This window comes from Dreissena polymorpha, chromosome 3 (assembly GCF_020536995.1).
Source record: "Dreissena polymorpha isolate Duluth1 chromosome 3, UMN_Dpol_1.0, whole genome shotgun sequence".
NCBI lineage: Eukaryota > Metazoa > Mollusca > Bivalvia > Myida > Dreissenidae > Dreissena > Dreissena polymorpha.
In genome coordinates, this window is record NC_068357.1 from 80,464,800 (window position 1) to 80,482,106 (window position 17,307).

The 17,307-nt window shown below is 40.3% G+C and overlaps 1 protein-coding gene across 2 annotated transcripts in view; it reads right to left on the minus strand.

Annotated features, from left to right (window-relative positions):
* LOC127874916 (two pore calcium channel protein 1-like) overlaps window positions 1–17,307 on the minus strand; it is a 74,162-nt gene that overhangs the window by 45,194 nt on the left and 11,661 nt on the right. Inside the window, exon 19 of one of the 2 annotated variants that reach the window (XM_052419602.1) lies at window positions 15,752–17,276. The exons of the other annotated variant lie outside the window; for it this stretch is intronic. Within the exon in view, the coding sequence (XP_052275562.1) occupies window positions 17,152–17,276 (125 nt within the window). The 3' untranslated portion in view covers window positions 15,752–17,151. Of the gene's footprint in view, window positions 1–15,751; window positions 17,277–17,307 lie in introns of those variants that run through there. 2 annotated transcript variants of the gene reach the window in all.

The following is a 17,307-nucleotide window of genomic DNA, read 5'->3' on the forward strand; positions in this document are numbered from 1 at the left end:
TGTGTCGCTTGCACTTACAATTAAAAGATCTAATTTGCACGTAACACGTCTTTTCCGGAATGGAACTTCATATTTTAGTATTGTGTGCGCTTGTTAAAAATTCATCGTGTAAGAGACTTACGTTTCTGCATAGAAGATTAAGGTCACTATAAGGGATCAAGTGTAGGATTTTTCGGACTGAAAAATGAAGTGTCACAAGTTTTCACCAATATGTAGCGTCATTTTGTGTGTGAGGCATGTGTCCATCGCTCAAGGTCAATGCAATTCTTAAAGCCAACGCTCATACTTCAGCTGTTAAGCATAAATCATATTTACATATGTGAATTATCAGGTAACATTATTCATATGTTGCTAAATATACAAGAATGAAGCTGATAAGAATTGTTCGATGGAACATTAATACCAATCATCTGATAATTTATTTGAATGTGACAAAAGGATGAAGTGACATGCACAAGTTTGTTTATAGATTTGAATATGAAGAATTTATATTATTTAGAAGACTGAATGGAGCTAAGAAGCCTTACAAGTGTAAGTGGCGTGTATAGAGTTCAACCTGCAGGGACGAATCAGGACATTGAAGTGTACTGTGACATCGCAACGGACGGAGGGGGTTGGACGGTATGAATTAGAGAAAATATTTTACCTGAACGCGTTTAATCAACACCTGACAGTCTGGGTCCGGTTTAATGAGAGCGACCATGGTCGGGTGACTATGGTTGTACCAGCGAATAATCGTCGTGCGACGATAGCCGTGTTTAATGGAGAGCGACGGTCGTCAATCGACCGCGTGTTGTTCGACATATTGTCGAGCGACCGCAGTCTACCCCTCACACCACGACTGCTCGTCGCTTGACGCTTTGTCGGCATTCAAAACCCGTGCAAAATGAACGCGGATAGTTTCGAGTTTGATCATGGTGGCCTCCATGCGACTTGTTCATCGAATACGAAGACATTTTCGAAGAGAGCGAGTTTTTAGAGATAGGTTGAATCCATTAGACATGTACAATGATGATGAACTTTTCCGTCGATTTCGCTTACCAAGGAGAGAGCTATTGGGGCTCATAGACACCTTTGCTGTAGATCTAGAATACGTTTCCGAAATTTATACAATATTGTATCATCAATATGCGTATTTTCCATTCAATACACGGATGTCTCGAGCAAGGGAAAGTAATACATATACAGTAGTTTAGAAGAAATGCACTTAATTGATTTACCTTAATAACAATGGGATAAATATGTTTTATGATGCTAAACGTCGCGTCATTTATTTTTCTCCCGGCTTATAAAGAGTAGTATTAATACAAGAGAGGAGTGCAAACTGTACACTGAAAGTTAAAGGTTAGTCCCACAGGAAGGCAATGCGTAAATAATACCGGGTTTATGTGCACCAATATCATTCAATAAACTGCGCATTAAGGGCAACTTTCTTTGGAACTTATCTTGGCCTATAATTCGCAAATTGTACACGTACGTTGAGATGAATTCAGTTGAAGGCACTGATTTTACATTCAACGTGTCCCGTTGACGCATTACTCTACATATGGTCCGTGCTCTGTAAAAAGGGGGTTTAATCAATGTGCGTAAAGTAGCGTCCACTATTAGCCTGTGTAGTCCGCACAGGCTAATCAGGGACGACACTGTGTGCCTAAAATAGACCTTTGTTAAGGAGGCACTTTTTTTAAACGAACAATATCATAAAATCGGAAAATATCGTCCCTATTTAGCCTGTGCGGACTGCATAGGCTAATCTGGGACGACAGTTTACGCACATGCATTTAACCCACTTTTCACAGAGTACGACTCATATATATGCTGAACTATATGGAATGACAACATACATGTATATTGATAGCATTCTTTTAAAATTGTAAAAATACAAAATGTTATAAAATACGGCAATACTTATACCATACGCACAAATGATTTATACATGCAGTAAAGTGTAAAGTAAAATGGTGTCGATACTTAGTTACATGTTCACAACTTTAATGTTACTCCACCAATAGCTTCATCACTTCGTGTTTATATATAAGAAACAGTACCAATTTAATTGTGTAATAACAATATTGAATGAGTCATATAACCTACATCAATATTAAATAATGAATAATGGCTTTTAGAAGAAAGAATTTGTGGTTACAACGAATAAAGGGAAAAACAGAAACAAATATCAACAAATAAAGGATAGGTATTTTCCCTCATGAATCATTACGTCATTTTTGTAGGTTAAGAAATAAAATGATATATTGATAAAGACATCAATAATAAAATGAAATCACAAAAATAATGCTACAAAACACTCAGATTACTAGATCAGTTTCGAGCCATCAATAACCAGACTAATATCTTAAATACAGACAAGATAAGTGTAAGTAAACTTTTTTGTAATACTGACAGATGCTTCAAATATTTATTTGATTAATCTCCTAGTACCGACAATACGAATTCATGACGTTTTTTTTTCAGATCAGATGTGAAATATATCCTGTATAAAAATACCGTTTACTTTAGACAAAACAGCATGGTATCAATAAAGCAAATCTCAGATATGTTGACAGTATTATAAAATATGCAGGAACGAACTCCCCGAAATACAATTTTCTCGGCACCATGTACCTAGATTTATTGAGAAGAGTCCCATACATATTATTCGAGTACGTGTATCAAGTTGAAGTGAAATTTACAATGGAATATGAATAATTAACAAAACGATCATTGCAGATAAAGTGTCATAAGTTCAATCCTATAAAAGTGAAATATCAACCTTATTTAGATAGATTCTCATTGATATGAATTTTGCAGACGATAATGCAATGTATCAAACCTTTAAGTGCAATAATTATTGGGCAGATTTAGAAGCCAGATATAAAAGAACATTTTAACAAAAATGTCTCAGAGGTATGTCCATAATTATTAGTGAATTCCAGAGCTGATTGCAAACCCGTTATTTGGTTTTAAAGACTTTCGTAGACATTCAGACTCCACAATGCAGTTTTTGCACGCGTTTTCCTCGATCTACGAGCATTATTCATTCGATCCTTCCTTCCGTCCGATTTGTCGAGCGCACCAATTCATATTGGTATATGGTGAATATTCATATAAATGTACGGTCTTTAGTACCAACATCTTGAAACTGCGTTGGCAAGTATGTTTGAGGTTCTGCAATTTTGACACGCGAAAGGACATTGTCCAGAGACGCGTGAACCATAGTAGTAGATTTTATTTCATTGCGTCAGATTTTGTATTTGAACTTTGAACACTTAATGAATATTATTACAAACACACCTTTGACGAAGAATCCGCAAGCGAATTCTGTTTAAACAAATAATATCATATTATTTTAACAAATTTAAGATTTACTTTTCATGATACGAGTTTTCGCACAATAAATAAAAAAATGTTGATGGCGGAAGTGATAATTTTCTAAAAATAGCGACTACAACGACCGCAGTGGACTGACCAAACAGTCATGCGACCACAGTCGCGGCAAATTTCTCCGTGAACGCGACAATTTGTCAGTTGGCGGCCGACAACCGTCGGTCGACCGCACAGTCGCGCGACTACCGTCGTGTTTTGTAGTTTTTTATTAAACCGGACCCTGACAGTCTGGGTCCGGTTTAATGAGAGCGACCATGGTCGGGTGACTATGTTTGTACCAGCGAATAATCGTCGAGCGACGATAACCGGGTTTAATGGAGAACGACGATCGTCAGTCGACCGCGCGTTGTTCGACATACTGTCGAGCGACCGCAGTCCACCCCTCACACCACTACTGGGTCAGGTTTAATGAAACACTACAAAACCCGACTGTAGTCTGTTGACTGTGTGGTCGACCGACGCTCGTCGGCCGCCAACTGACCACTCGCCGCGTTCAAGGAGCAAGTTGCCGCGACTGTGGTCGCACGACGTTGTAGTCAGTCGACTGCGGTCGTGGAAGTCGCTATTTTTAGGAAAATTACCACTTCCGCCATCAACATCCGACGGCGTAATAACACGCAAAAAAATGGAAGACGAAGACAGCAATATTTTGAGTCAGTGCCATTTGTGGTTCATAAAAGAGATATATATCCTTGTAGAGCTTGTTATCGAGACCAAGAACCTGCTGGAGGAAAAGCACGGGCCATTGATGACCGAGGAAAATTAGCGGAAAAAGAGGCAGGAGACTGTGGCAGCCATAAACGCGTGTTGATGGCATTGAGGACAGCAGACACATGTAAAAAAGCTACGGGAAATAAAGAGGAATGCATTAGACTGACCACTGATTGCCTTCAAGGTACCAGCAGGAAAACTCCCAGACAGTCTGAGACGGTGTCAATAACGCATTGACACCTGCAGGAAACTCCCATACAGTCTGCGACGGTGCCAGACAGTCTTCCAGACAGGCGGGGCACATACAGGAGACTCCCAGACAGTCTGCGACGGTGCCTAGACAGTTTCTCAGACCGGCTTGGCACCTGCAAGAGACTCCTAGAAAGTCTGCGACGGTGCCAAGACTATCTGGGCTCCTGCAGGAGACCCCGACACAGTCTTCGACGGTGCTAGGACCGTCTGGGCAGCTGCATGAGACGCCCAGACGGTGCCAGAAATCTCCAAGACCATCAAGGCACCTTCGGTAGTATCCCTGACAGTCTGCGACGGTGCGAAGACTTTCTGGGCACCAGAAGGATACTTAAAGATGGTTTGCGACGGTGCCAAAACCGTCTCGGCACCTGCAGGAGACTTTCAGACAGTCTTTGGTGGTGCCAGACAGTCTCTCAGACAGGTGGGGAGCTTAAAGCAGACCCCAAGACAGTCTTCGACGTTGCCAGACACAGTCTCTTAGACCGGGGGTGGGGGCACCTGCAGGAGACATCCAGACAGTTTGCGACGGTGTCAAGACAATCATAACACAAACAGGAGACTTCCAGGCTGTCTGCGATGGTGCCAGACAGTCTCCCATACATTTTGCGACGTGCCAAGACCGTCTGGGCAACGTCTGGAGACTCCCAGACAGTCTGTAACAGTGCCCGACAGTCTCTCACTCCGTCGAAGACTGTTTGGGAATCTCCTGCAGGCTCGGACGGTCTTTGCACCGTCGACGACTGTCTAAGAGTCTCCTGTAGGTGCCTGGACGGTCTGAGAGACTGTCTGACACCGTCTGGAAGTCACCTGCAGGTGCCCGGGCGGTCTTGGCACCGTCGCAGACTGTCTGAGATTGTGCTTGTGCCCCGACGGTCTTCTATATTGTCTGGCATCGTGTGCGAGTCTTCTGCCGGCGCCCAGATGGTCTTTCCAACGTCATAGACTGTCTGGGAGTCTCCTTCCGGTGACCCGACGGTCTGGATGACCGTCTGACACCGTCTGTGAGTCTCCTGCAGGTACCAAGACGGTCTTGGCATCTTTGCCGACTTCTTAGAGTCTCTTGCAGATACCCCGGAGGTCTGGGAGACTGTCTGGCACAGTCTGTGATTCTTTTGCAGGTGCCCAGATGGTCTTGGCCCCATCGTAGACTGTCTGGAAGTGTCCTGCAGATGCGCCGCCGGTCTTGGAGACTGGCACCGTCGCACACTGTCTGGAAGTCTCCTGCAGGTGCCTCACCGGTCCTTAAGACTCTCTGTCACCGTCGCAGACTGTCTGGTTGTCTTCTGCAAGTGCGATGGTCTTGGCAGCGTCGCAGTCTGTCTTGAAATCTCCTGCAGGTGCCCAGTTGGTCAGGGAGACCTTCTGAAACCGTCGAAAACTGTCTGGGATTGTCCTACAGGTGCCCAGACGATCTAAGTAACGTCGCAAATCGTCTGGTAGTGTTCTGGCACGTGTTTTGGGTGCCGACAAAGCGTCACGCGACGAGCAGTCGTGGTGTGAGGGGTGGACTGCGGTCGCTCGACAGTATGTCGAACAACGCGCGGTCGACTGACGATCTTCGCTCTCTATTAAACCCGGTTATCGTCGCACGACGATTATTCGCTGGTACAACCATTGTCGCCCGACCATGGTCGCTCTCATTAAACCGGACCCTGGGGCCGGTTTAATGAAAAACTACAACACCCGACGCGTTCAAGGAGCAAGTTGCCGTGACTGTGGTCGCACGACGGTGTGGTCAGTCATTTTGCACGTGTTTTGATTGCCGACAAAGCGTCAAGCGACGAGCGTCAAGCGACGAGCAGTCGTGGTGTGAGGGTGGACTGCGGTCGCTCGACAGTACGTGGAACAACGCGCGGTCGACTGACGATCGTCGCTCTCCATATAACCCGTTTATCGTTGCACGACGATTATTCGCTGGTACAACCATATTTACTCGACCATGGTCGCTCTCATTAAACCGGGCCCAGCTCGTCGCTGGACGCCTTGTCGGCACCCAAAATCCGTTCAAAATGAAGTTTTTACGTATTAATATCATAGGCAAACGCTTACCAACTGTGATCATAACGATGGTAGCTTATTCTGATATAAGGCGCACCAAACGGGTATTTCATTAAGACTGTGAAACTTTCAAGTGCGAGTTTCATCATGGCCCGAGCTATTTAGCAGGCTAGAGTCTCATTCGTAATCGGAATTAATCAGACAGATCGCTCGAACAACTAAAAACAGCCATGCATCACCAGCTACCGAATCAAGAAAGAGCTCTCAATCTGTCAATCCTCGCAGTGTCCGGGCCGTGTGAGGTTCCCCGTGTTGAGTCAAATTAAGCCACAGGTCATTCCTGGTGGTGCCCTTCCGTCAATTCCTTTAAGTTTCAGCTTTGCAACCATACTCCCCCCGGAAACCAGAAACTTCGGTTTCCCGGGGTCTTCCCGCGGGGTCATTTAAGCAACTACCGCGGATCGACAGTTGGCATCGTTTACGATCAGAACTACGACGATATCTGATCGTCTCCAAACCTCTGACTTTCGTTCTTGATTAATGAAAACATGCTTGGCAAATGCTTTCGCCGTCGTTCGTCTTGCGACGGTCCAATAATTGTACCTCTAGCGCCGCAATACGGATGCCCCCGTCAGTCCCTTTAAATCATTACCTCGCGCTACGAGAGCCAACATACAGAACCGATTTCCTATTCCATTATTCCATGAACAATTATACAGGCGACCAGGGCCTGCTCTAAGCACTCTCATTTCTTCAAAGTTAAACGTGCCGGCCGCCCATGACACTCGGTCAAGAGCACCAGGGGACGGTGACGCCGACCGGGAGGCCAGGGCGAGCGTTTACCGCCGCAAGACGGACCGCATGTCTGTGCCCGAGATCAAACTACGAGCATTTAAACTGCAGCAACTTTAATATTAGAGCTGGAATTACCGCGGCTGCTGGCACCAGACTTGACATCCAATCGATCCTCGCTCAAGGATCTAAAGTGTGCCGATTCCAATTGCGGGAATACGCGCGTCCAATTGCGAGAATACGCGCGGCCTGCCAGCCGACCTCTGACCGACCAGCTCACCACCCGTCTCGGGGAGCTGCTGCGCTGTGCGAGAGGCGGAATATTCACCGCAACCGCTGCGAGCGAGCCCCCACCCCCCCGTACTACATTCGACTGGTCGCCTCCCGGCTTCGGTTGAAAGACCGCGCCGAGCTGGCAGGACACGTCAAGGCTCTCCGTATCGAGGGCACGGAAGCCGCGTCAGACTGCGAGCGTCTCGGGACCGACTACTAGTTCGTCGACTAGTCCCCGTACGCGCCGCCGTGGGCAGGCCTGTGGTTTTCTTCCGCTGGCCGGTTGTGAATGCGGCCGGGACCACTGCGAGCCGCTTCAGAGGCCGTGATTCTTGCCTTTTCCAAGGGGTTCGCTCGGGCTAGTGGCCCCGCCGGGTTGGGGGTCCTACCAGGCCTGGCTCGCGCTTCCGTGCGAGCGCCCGATGTCCCTTCTTGTAAAAACCGGCCCGCGACGTTCGGTAACTGCCTACTGGGAGATCACTGCTAGTTGTAGGCACGTCGCGAGAGAAAACATTTCTTTCATTTTTTGTCACCCATATATATAGGAATGTTTTCGTTTCAACGGTACCGTCCCAAAGGGTATTGTACCTTGCCAGCGGTTCCGTAGCCCCTCTTGGGACACGAAATCGCATTCACCGGACGATTCTCGGCCGAAAGCAGGCCGAAAATGAATCCACCAGCTCGATCGATTTGGTCCGTCGTTCGCGCTCTCTGAGCCCAGGGAGCCCGTGGTTCAGGGGTATTTATGGTGAGTTGGGATTACTAACCCTAATACGGCTAAACGACACGGTTATTGTCTTAACAAGAGCATTGCAAAACGGGTGCCAACGCTCGGCTGTGGGCGCAGTTTTGAAAAAATGAAAGCTTGTCAGAATTATTTTTAGAGGTCGCAGTGACCTTTACCTTTGATCTAGTGACACCAAAATGGGTGTGGCGTGTAAAAATCATCAAGGTACATCTACATATGAAGTTTAAAAGTTGTAGGTGGAAGCATTTTGACTTTAGAGCAAAATGTCATGGTTTTAACACGACGCGGACGGCGGACGACGAGCTGGCTATGACAATACCTCGGGTTTTCTCCGAAAACAGCCGAGCTTAAAATAGAGACTACCACGACCGCAGTCGACTGACCACACCGTCGTGCGACCACAGTCGCGGAAACTTGCTCCTTCAATGCGACGAGTGGTCAGTTGGCGGATGACAAGCGTCGGTCGACCACACAGTCGCGCGACTACAGTCGGTTTTTGTAGTTTTTCATTAAACCGGACCCTGATTCGATCGGATTCGGCCGAGCGCGTATCGTAATACGACTGAACTGGTTAATGACCACAACCGCTGCTTCAATGTACTATGATATGTGCTCAGCGATACGGTCTAGGTAATTGCCGTCTTTATTGCGATCATAAGAGCTTGGAATACTCTGGAAGTTTAGGATCGATGTCTAATTCGTGTGTGCATGCAAATATTTGATAAGCTATATTCATTTGATATACAAACAAGTAAAGCTGATGAACAAAATAAAAATTCATCAAATTTTAACATTAACTTGAACATAAAAATACATCTAGCTAATTCAGCAAATGTATATATGATGAAAGAAAAATATTGATTTAAATATCATAATCATATTTTGATTACTTACAGATAAATTCTGAGAATGCATCAATATTCTTGTTTTGATTTCAAATCGCATACCTAGAACTGACGTTTATGATTATGTTTACACAATGTCTGAATCTATCATATCATCGTCAGGCAAAATTCGTTTTGCTTTCAATTTTAGTAATGCCGTATCAAACCTCGGATTATTGTGGTTGTCAGAACGTATCTTAGACAATCTTCAAGTAATAGTAGTAATAGAAGTAGTAGTGCATGAAGTGGTAGTAGTTTTTCGATTTAAATAAATTTTATACTTTTTTAAACTAAATATATATTCATGATAAACGTAATTATCTATTAACATGTGATTCGACGTCGTGTGAATGGGTCTGTAGATTTCTACCAAAACTTCTCCACATATGAGAATGGCTTCGGCCACGTTCACGGAGAACACTGGCTTGGTAAAATGTTATATAACCCACTGCCTTCCTTGAATCGATACTATTTATTAAGTGTTTTAAGGTGTTTCGGCTTTGATTATTTAGAAATAATACTAGCGTGCTATAGTGTGTTGTCAAGTCAACCAAGGAATATAGTTAACATGCGAAGGATTTATATCAACTCACACGCATTTGATACTATTTATATACACTCTCGGCTATGTGTTATCTGAAAATACGTTTTTGGCCGTATTGTGTTTTTCTATTCTAACAAAACTTTAAGTTTAATATTAAATCTAATGATGCTTTTTAGAAAAATAACTGAAGTATGATATTCTGATTCGTAAATATGAGTTGAAGGTTATTGGCATAACAAATCAACAATAAAGAAACAAATGGGTAAGACATTGTCAGTTGCAAATATTGTCAATATAGGTTTAAATAGGTCAAAATAACATAGGGTTCGTACTCAACTCATGGTAGAACAAATAATTTTATTACACGGAGCATACAAAGAACAGGACAAAAATACTTACATCATCCTGTTAATTCAAAATGTGTTTTGCATCATGAAATAGACAGAGGACAAGTTTCTGAAAAAATGATGGGGCGTGTTCTCAATCGTTCGTATTGTTGTGATTTAATGTAGTAACAAAAACACTATAGTATAATAACACAAAACAAATATAAAATAAATACAAAACTTTCGTGACACAGGATTCTTACCCGGTGCATTGCGGTACAAGCGAGGGCTGTACCTATACATCACTACGTCCGTTAACTTACTGTATCGCTTACTAGGAGCGCTCTCTTGTTTATTTATTTACAGAATATTTGTAGTTGTATTCACATTATCCCGAAACGCTCACGCTGACGGATATGTCCAATGTAATGCAAGTTCATTAAAGAATAAAACGTTTACATTTTTCGTAACATTTCGTGCAATGTTTTGCCCAGTGTCATCGGCATGGGGAGCGGACAACGACAACGAGCGAGTCATGGTATTGTAATGCGCATGGGGGTTTAGAGGGTTAGGGTAAGGGTTAGGGCTAGGGATAGGGGGCGGGTTTGGGTTAGGGTTAGCCTTAACCCATACCTTAACCCTTACCCAACCCCTAACTCTAACCTAACCATTACCCAGGGTTATCTCCCCTATACCATGCCTCGCTCGTTTTTATTGTCCTCTTCCCCATCGGGCATATCGTCGCTGTTTTTCGAAAACCGCATAAGTCAAATTTGGCGCAAAATGTTATTTGTTTTTATAAGAATGGCGGGTTCACGGGTCATTTTCTGCAAAAATACTGGATTTCATATCCAATTGGAAGGCATAGTTATGAGCACGTGAGAAAATCCTGAACACTCATTGGTGCACTAATTGTTTCTGCAAAACTGCGTAAGTCAATTTTTCCAACTTTTCAAAAAACATTTTTTAAATATTTTTTTAAGTTTTAAAATATATTAATTTAGATAGTCTTAATTAAAATGGGCATATTTTTTATTTATAAAAATATAAAAGCCTGTAGTTGTCATTTTAATTCTAAAAATTGACTTACGCAGTTTTCTCTTTAATATTTGGTTCCTTTTTTAGACTATCTAAATTATTATATTTTAAAAATGTTTTTTTTGCCTATTGAAAAGTTGTAAAAATTGACTTACGCGGTTTTCGAAGAACAGCGACGATATGTTGTCTGTCGATAAATTATACTCCTCAACGTTTCGCGAAACGCGTAAAGTCCCAGTATTAAAGATGCTGTAACACATTGCACATTTATTTTATCAATGAACCGGTTGCAACAACAACGCAGAAGACACATAGTCAGGCTTGCAGTCGAAAGATTTATCGAAGATCAACAAAACGTCATGAATAACACCCCACCTCGTGTTTAAAAAAAACTATTGCGCCATTTTGTTTGTATTTTCTTATGGTAATTTTGATTGCTCTTAAATCAGTCAGGCCTAAGAGAACTGCGTTTGCTTACATTTTATTTCAATTACAAATTGAAAAAACGTTAAACCATCTAAGGGACTTGTGCAAACATTGGTAATATGATAATTTCAAAATGCAGTCAAAAGTTAAGGTTTTGTTATATTCGGAAAAAAACTAAATCACATAATTTAATAAGAAATATGAAACACAAATCGCTTTGTTAAAGTACAATCATCAACTGAAATCGGCACAAGAAACGTTTGTTACGCCGCTCAATGAGCAATCCACCTATGGGTCGTTTACTTACATAGCCTTAAGAATACGCGTTTTACTTTAGAAAAACAGTGGTAGCGTTAAAAAAATTAGATAACTTTTTATAATTATTGTGTTTACAACATTTAAAAAAAAAACGAACATATATACATGATCTGTTTAGTGTAGGTTTGCATTCCCTGTAATGATCTAAATTTTGTATTTGCGTCCAATTGTCCTGTTGCATAATAAACTCAAGATGGTATAACCATTCAAAGTTAGCTGCGCCGAAAAAAATTAAATAGCTGTATGTTAAATATACTAAGTTATTGTCGTAACATTGAGTTAATTTTGTTTGGTGTATTTTATTTGTATTCTACTATATCGATGTAAAATTTGAGTTTTAATACTAAAAGGTTACTTTCTCAACAAAATTAGGTATATGTAAATATGTTTGTGTACTAGTAGCCACTTCCATATGTAATGCTTCATGATTTATACAACATGCATAATTAATCTATGTTAATCTGCATCAATATCTAATATTCGCCTATAACCTTTTCCGGAAACTATTTATCGTAGTTTGTGCATAAATTTTAAAAGCGAGTATAAACACTACGGTCGAAATGGTGAACTATACATGATCTGATATAGCGTCCTCTTATAATCACATACATAGTATAATTAAACCCTTAAAATAAATCAGAATACGTTCTACACTTCGCAATAGGTAAGACATATGCAAGCGATACATTTCGCAGGTTTAAAGTACATCTATGCCATGACCTCCCATGTGCAGACCGAACTACGGATCAACCTTATGGCGGCAGACGGATCCACGGCGTATGAAGTGTTTCCAAACTTCCGACTTTCTGCGGCACTTGACTACAGGCTGCATGTGGACCGGGGACGTGGTACTGCGGGTAAGTAATCTGGTAACAGAATGTGTATTTCGTTTGGTGCATATAGCGGATTCACTGGACAATGAATAAATTGGTAATATCGCAGGTAATATTTGCGTAAAAACACACTCGCAATAATCTCTTGAGGTGTAAGTTTAGCTTAATTTGCTGTCAATATTTATTTCTATAAGACAGGTAATGTAGGCAAACACAAGCTTGCACATTCAATTAGCGGTCGTCGGTATTTACCGGAAATTTTGATACAATACGATTCTATATTGTAATCGAAAGTGCCAAACAGTGGCACAACAAAGTTCGTGTTTGTACTATATTCAGAGAACGGCTATAGATGATGGTAATTGTTTACATATTGCGTTTAGTTTGTGCAATGTTGTGTAATGTGTTTAAGTCCTACTGCATGCGTATATATAAATATCATATATGTTTCAATCTTTCATAAAGATGTTCCAACTACTTTTTTGAGCGCCATGTGAATATAGTTATTTCGGAAATATAAACCATCGATATTTAGCTTTAATCTGATTACAGCCTCACCAAATCGTTCATGCGTGAAAAGTAACCAATGTATGTGTACATAATCCTATATAAATGGACATGCTTATAACGAAATGTGACATAATTACATCAATGGCGTCACACAATGTCTACATTCATCAGACGATTATAATGATTGATAAATCAGGTTATTTTTGTTGAGTCGGCTTGTAACGGGAGGCGGAAAACGACAACGGGCGAGGCATGGTATGGTATTGCGCAAGGGGGGATTAGAGGGTTAGGGTAAGGGTTTGGGTTAGTGTTAGGGGTCGGGTTAGGGTTTGGGTTAGCCTAAACCCAACCCTAACCTGACCCATAACCCTAACCCTTACCCTAACCCTTTTTTAGGGTTATCACCCCTGACCATGCCTCGCCCGTTGTAGTTTTCCGCCTCCCGCTTGTAACGTGTATGTCTTGTGTATTAAGCACAAATGTCAATGCCGCACATTTGGGGTCAGATATCAATTTTGAGCATATTAAAACTTGTCCGAGAGGTAACCTCTTCATTAATCGGACATTTTTTTAAACTCACTCGCCAGATTCATAGTGTTGAGGTGACACTGTGCGTGTAATCATGTATCCAGTTTTCACATGTTAACGTCATATTCATTTTTTTCAAATGACAATAAAGACATCAATCTCGGTATGTTGCAGACAGGTATTAATTCTTAAAACGTATTTATCTGTTTATTGGTAAGATTAATGAAATTAAAGGTGAACGCATAAGCACCGACTCATTCTAATGCGGGAAACGATGATACCGATATTTGAACTATGAAATACAGTTGTGTGTCACGGTACCGAACTTAAGAAGGATTGGTGATTATATGTGTGAGTGGCCCGGTCATCTCACTCGGTAAAGCATTCGCCTTGTAAGCGGGACGCAAAAAGGATTTCATGACCAGCCCCACCCACGTTTTGTGACCTGGCCGGGAATCAAACCTCACATTTATAGTCCATCATCGGGCATAACAGCGTGTTTTTTTCCCAATTGGGAAAAGTACCGGTACCAGCCCAATCGGGAAAATTGTGCACGAAAAACCCAGAAATCAGGAAAATTTACGTCGTTAAATCTCCATATTGCGAAATTGGTGTATTCAATTTTTTGCCTCCAAATACTTTAAAATTGATAACTAAATGTTGTCAAGTTGTAAATATTATATTGACTTGGGGTCAAGCCAAAGTGCTGCATAGGGAAACTAACTAAATGTTGTATTTTATTAAAAAAAAATTAGTTTTCTTCAAAAGGGATTTATTAACAGTAATTTGGTAAGTTGTAGGTTTTTCCTAATTGGGAAAGAGCTTTGTTCCTGTACTTTATAAAGAAGGTAAAAAAATCGCTGCATAAGTTAACGCTTGTCTTTAACTTGGTGAGTAGCTCCTCCTCTATCATTGCAGACAAGGGGTCTTGAAAGACATGCATAGACACTGCTTGCTCATAGGTTGTGGGGGCATCCACCCTCATGTCTGCCCTCTGGGATACAGCATGGAACACATTAAAATTCACACATGCAAAAAAATTAAATGTTTAAATATTTCAATATTTCTTGATATTAAAGCGGCTGTCAACCACGACGACGAAGAAAAGAAAAGTTGTAAAATACCGTATTTTTTACAATTATTAGTTTATGCCTCAATAAACGATTTACCTTTAAAGATTTATTTCATTCCCATTAAATCCATGTCAAAATTGTTTATTTACAGCGTGTTTAACCATGCAAAGCCAATAGTTCCATAAACACCCGCAAATTACATACACTATGCGCGTTGTTTACATTGAGTCTAGCGAGAGTACTCGATAGCAATAGGCATGAGGTCAACAAACTTCGGAAATTTAATTCACTGAACAAATTTATAGAAACTGAAAGATTAATTTAACTTTTTTTATAACTTCTATCTACAATTTTATAAGTTTCTGTTTTATAGGACAAAATTATCTGTTGTACTCTGAGTGCTATAAAGCAATTTTAAAGCATTCCTGATTTGCACAATTAATAGTTTTTACACAAATGCTGAGATGTAGAATTGATCTCCATGTATTAGGTTTGCATTGACCACTTACATGTAGTTGCATAAAACTAGTTATAATAAGATCACACCAACTTAATACTTAGTCATGCGATTGTATTTCTTTCAAATGATTGTAAGCCTGCCATAATGTAGGTAGTAATTTATCAGTTAATTAATTCTAAATTAGATACTTATATTGTACCATATTGCCATTCTTTTGTAAAATCATTATAAAACCTTTCCTATAAGAAATAATAATCGGATAAACGTTCTTCAGGTTTACATTTAAAAATTGACCACATACCACTGTGCTAGTTTCTACAGATCGTGATGAGAATGATTGAAAAGTCTACAAGAAGTGGAATTAAATTGTTAGATTTCCAACATTTGTCATTTGCAGTTTTATTTAAGCTAGAATTTGTTGGGGTTCAGTTGCACACAGATAATGGGTGGTGTCACTTAGTCATATCATATACTCGTACACTATATCAATGCAAACAATGTAAGATACCATTCCGTTCTTTAAATTATTCGCTCAACAAAAATAATGCAATATTATTTTGCTTGTCTTGGAACGAGCGGATAACACATTCCGGTTAAAAAACGATGCTCGACCATAATTGCAATTTGATGTGGAATAATTACACGACAAATAATCAAATAATAGTTTTATTATGTGAACAGTTACATAATAGTTTCAAAACTTTAATATATAATGTCTAACACGTATTATTTACACAGAAAAATGTACGCAGAATGGGAAAAGTAATGCAATCTTCAGATAACCTTCCCGTATAACATTAATCTTGATTCAAGTGAAGCTTCCCGTTCAAAGCCCGAAATGTGTGTTGCCGAAAATGATCCGAAACCTGTAAATACTGGTAGCACTTTATGTCCGTATCGCCCCAGGCATCGGTATTTTTTTCATGACTGTTATAAGATGAGGCCGCATGTATTCTTTTTTGTGCGTGCACATGGAATTTTAATCGGGGCACATGTGTATATCTTCTTCTTTTGCAAGGTAGTGCGTAAACAGAGCATCTATTTTCTTTGGTAAAACTATGTGGTCCAAATTAAAACACTGGTAATTGGCATTTGGTAATTGGCGTTATTGCTAACAATCAGTCAATTTTGAAATAGTTTTGCTCCGGTATGTAAAATGAATTAGCACATAATGGACACAATGAATACGTTGATAGCAACGTGTTCATCTAGTTAACTTAGTAAACATATGTAAAATACAGATAATCATTCTAAAATACTTTCATTTAAAATATAATCCATTTGTTACAGAAAATCTGAACAATTACACATCACATACATAATACAACAGATTGATTAACACTGTATAGAGACAATGCTTTTGTCACTGTTTAAATTGCACATCCCTTTCATACTTTGATATTTAAAATAAAAGTTTAATATGTATCTACAACAAGTTCAACACACATACACACATACAAATGTTCCACTTAAAATAAGCTATTGTAAATAGCAAAAAATCGATAAATGAACACTTAATAATTGTTCAAAATGTATGTACACGTATCAACAACAAGAACTAAACAAAGAGCAAAAGATTGGTATCATTAAACTTAACACACGTCTTTGTGAACGTTGATTTATTAACACTATATATAAAATAATAGTTAAACATGTATGTACCTGTTTTTAAAGCAAGTGTAAAAACAAACAACAAAACAAATGTCTCACTTAACTTAATTCATGCGTTGGTGAAAGTTTATAAGTGAGCATTACATGAAATAAAAGTTCGTTTTGTATGTATTTAAACTAAAACAACAATAAATTATTCAACTCAACCAACACATGGACTTGTTCACATTCAAGAACTACCAGCACATGTCATTTGAGTTTCATATGTGGGCTCTGATGATGGTTGAGCAAAAATGTTAAAAGTGCAAATCCATTAGCATTAACTCTCATATGCTTCGATTCTCTGTTCTTGTATCACTAAATAAATACTTACTGCAAAAATTGCCATCACAACTATATAGATGGGTATGGAAAATGAATGCATGGATTAACGTCACTAGATTTACGCGACCGCTTCTAAAGTCCACTTGCGTTGTCTCAAATTGTAGGAATTTTCATCACCGTCATCTTCTGGATTTATTTCCCCTTCGAACATTTGCTGAAGAAGCACTTCGACCGTTTTACGACCTTCAATAGACAGGTTAATGATGTTAACAAA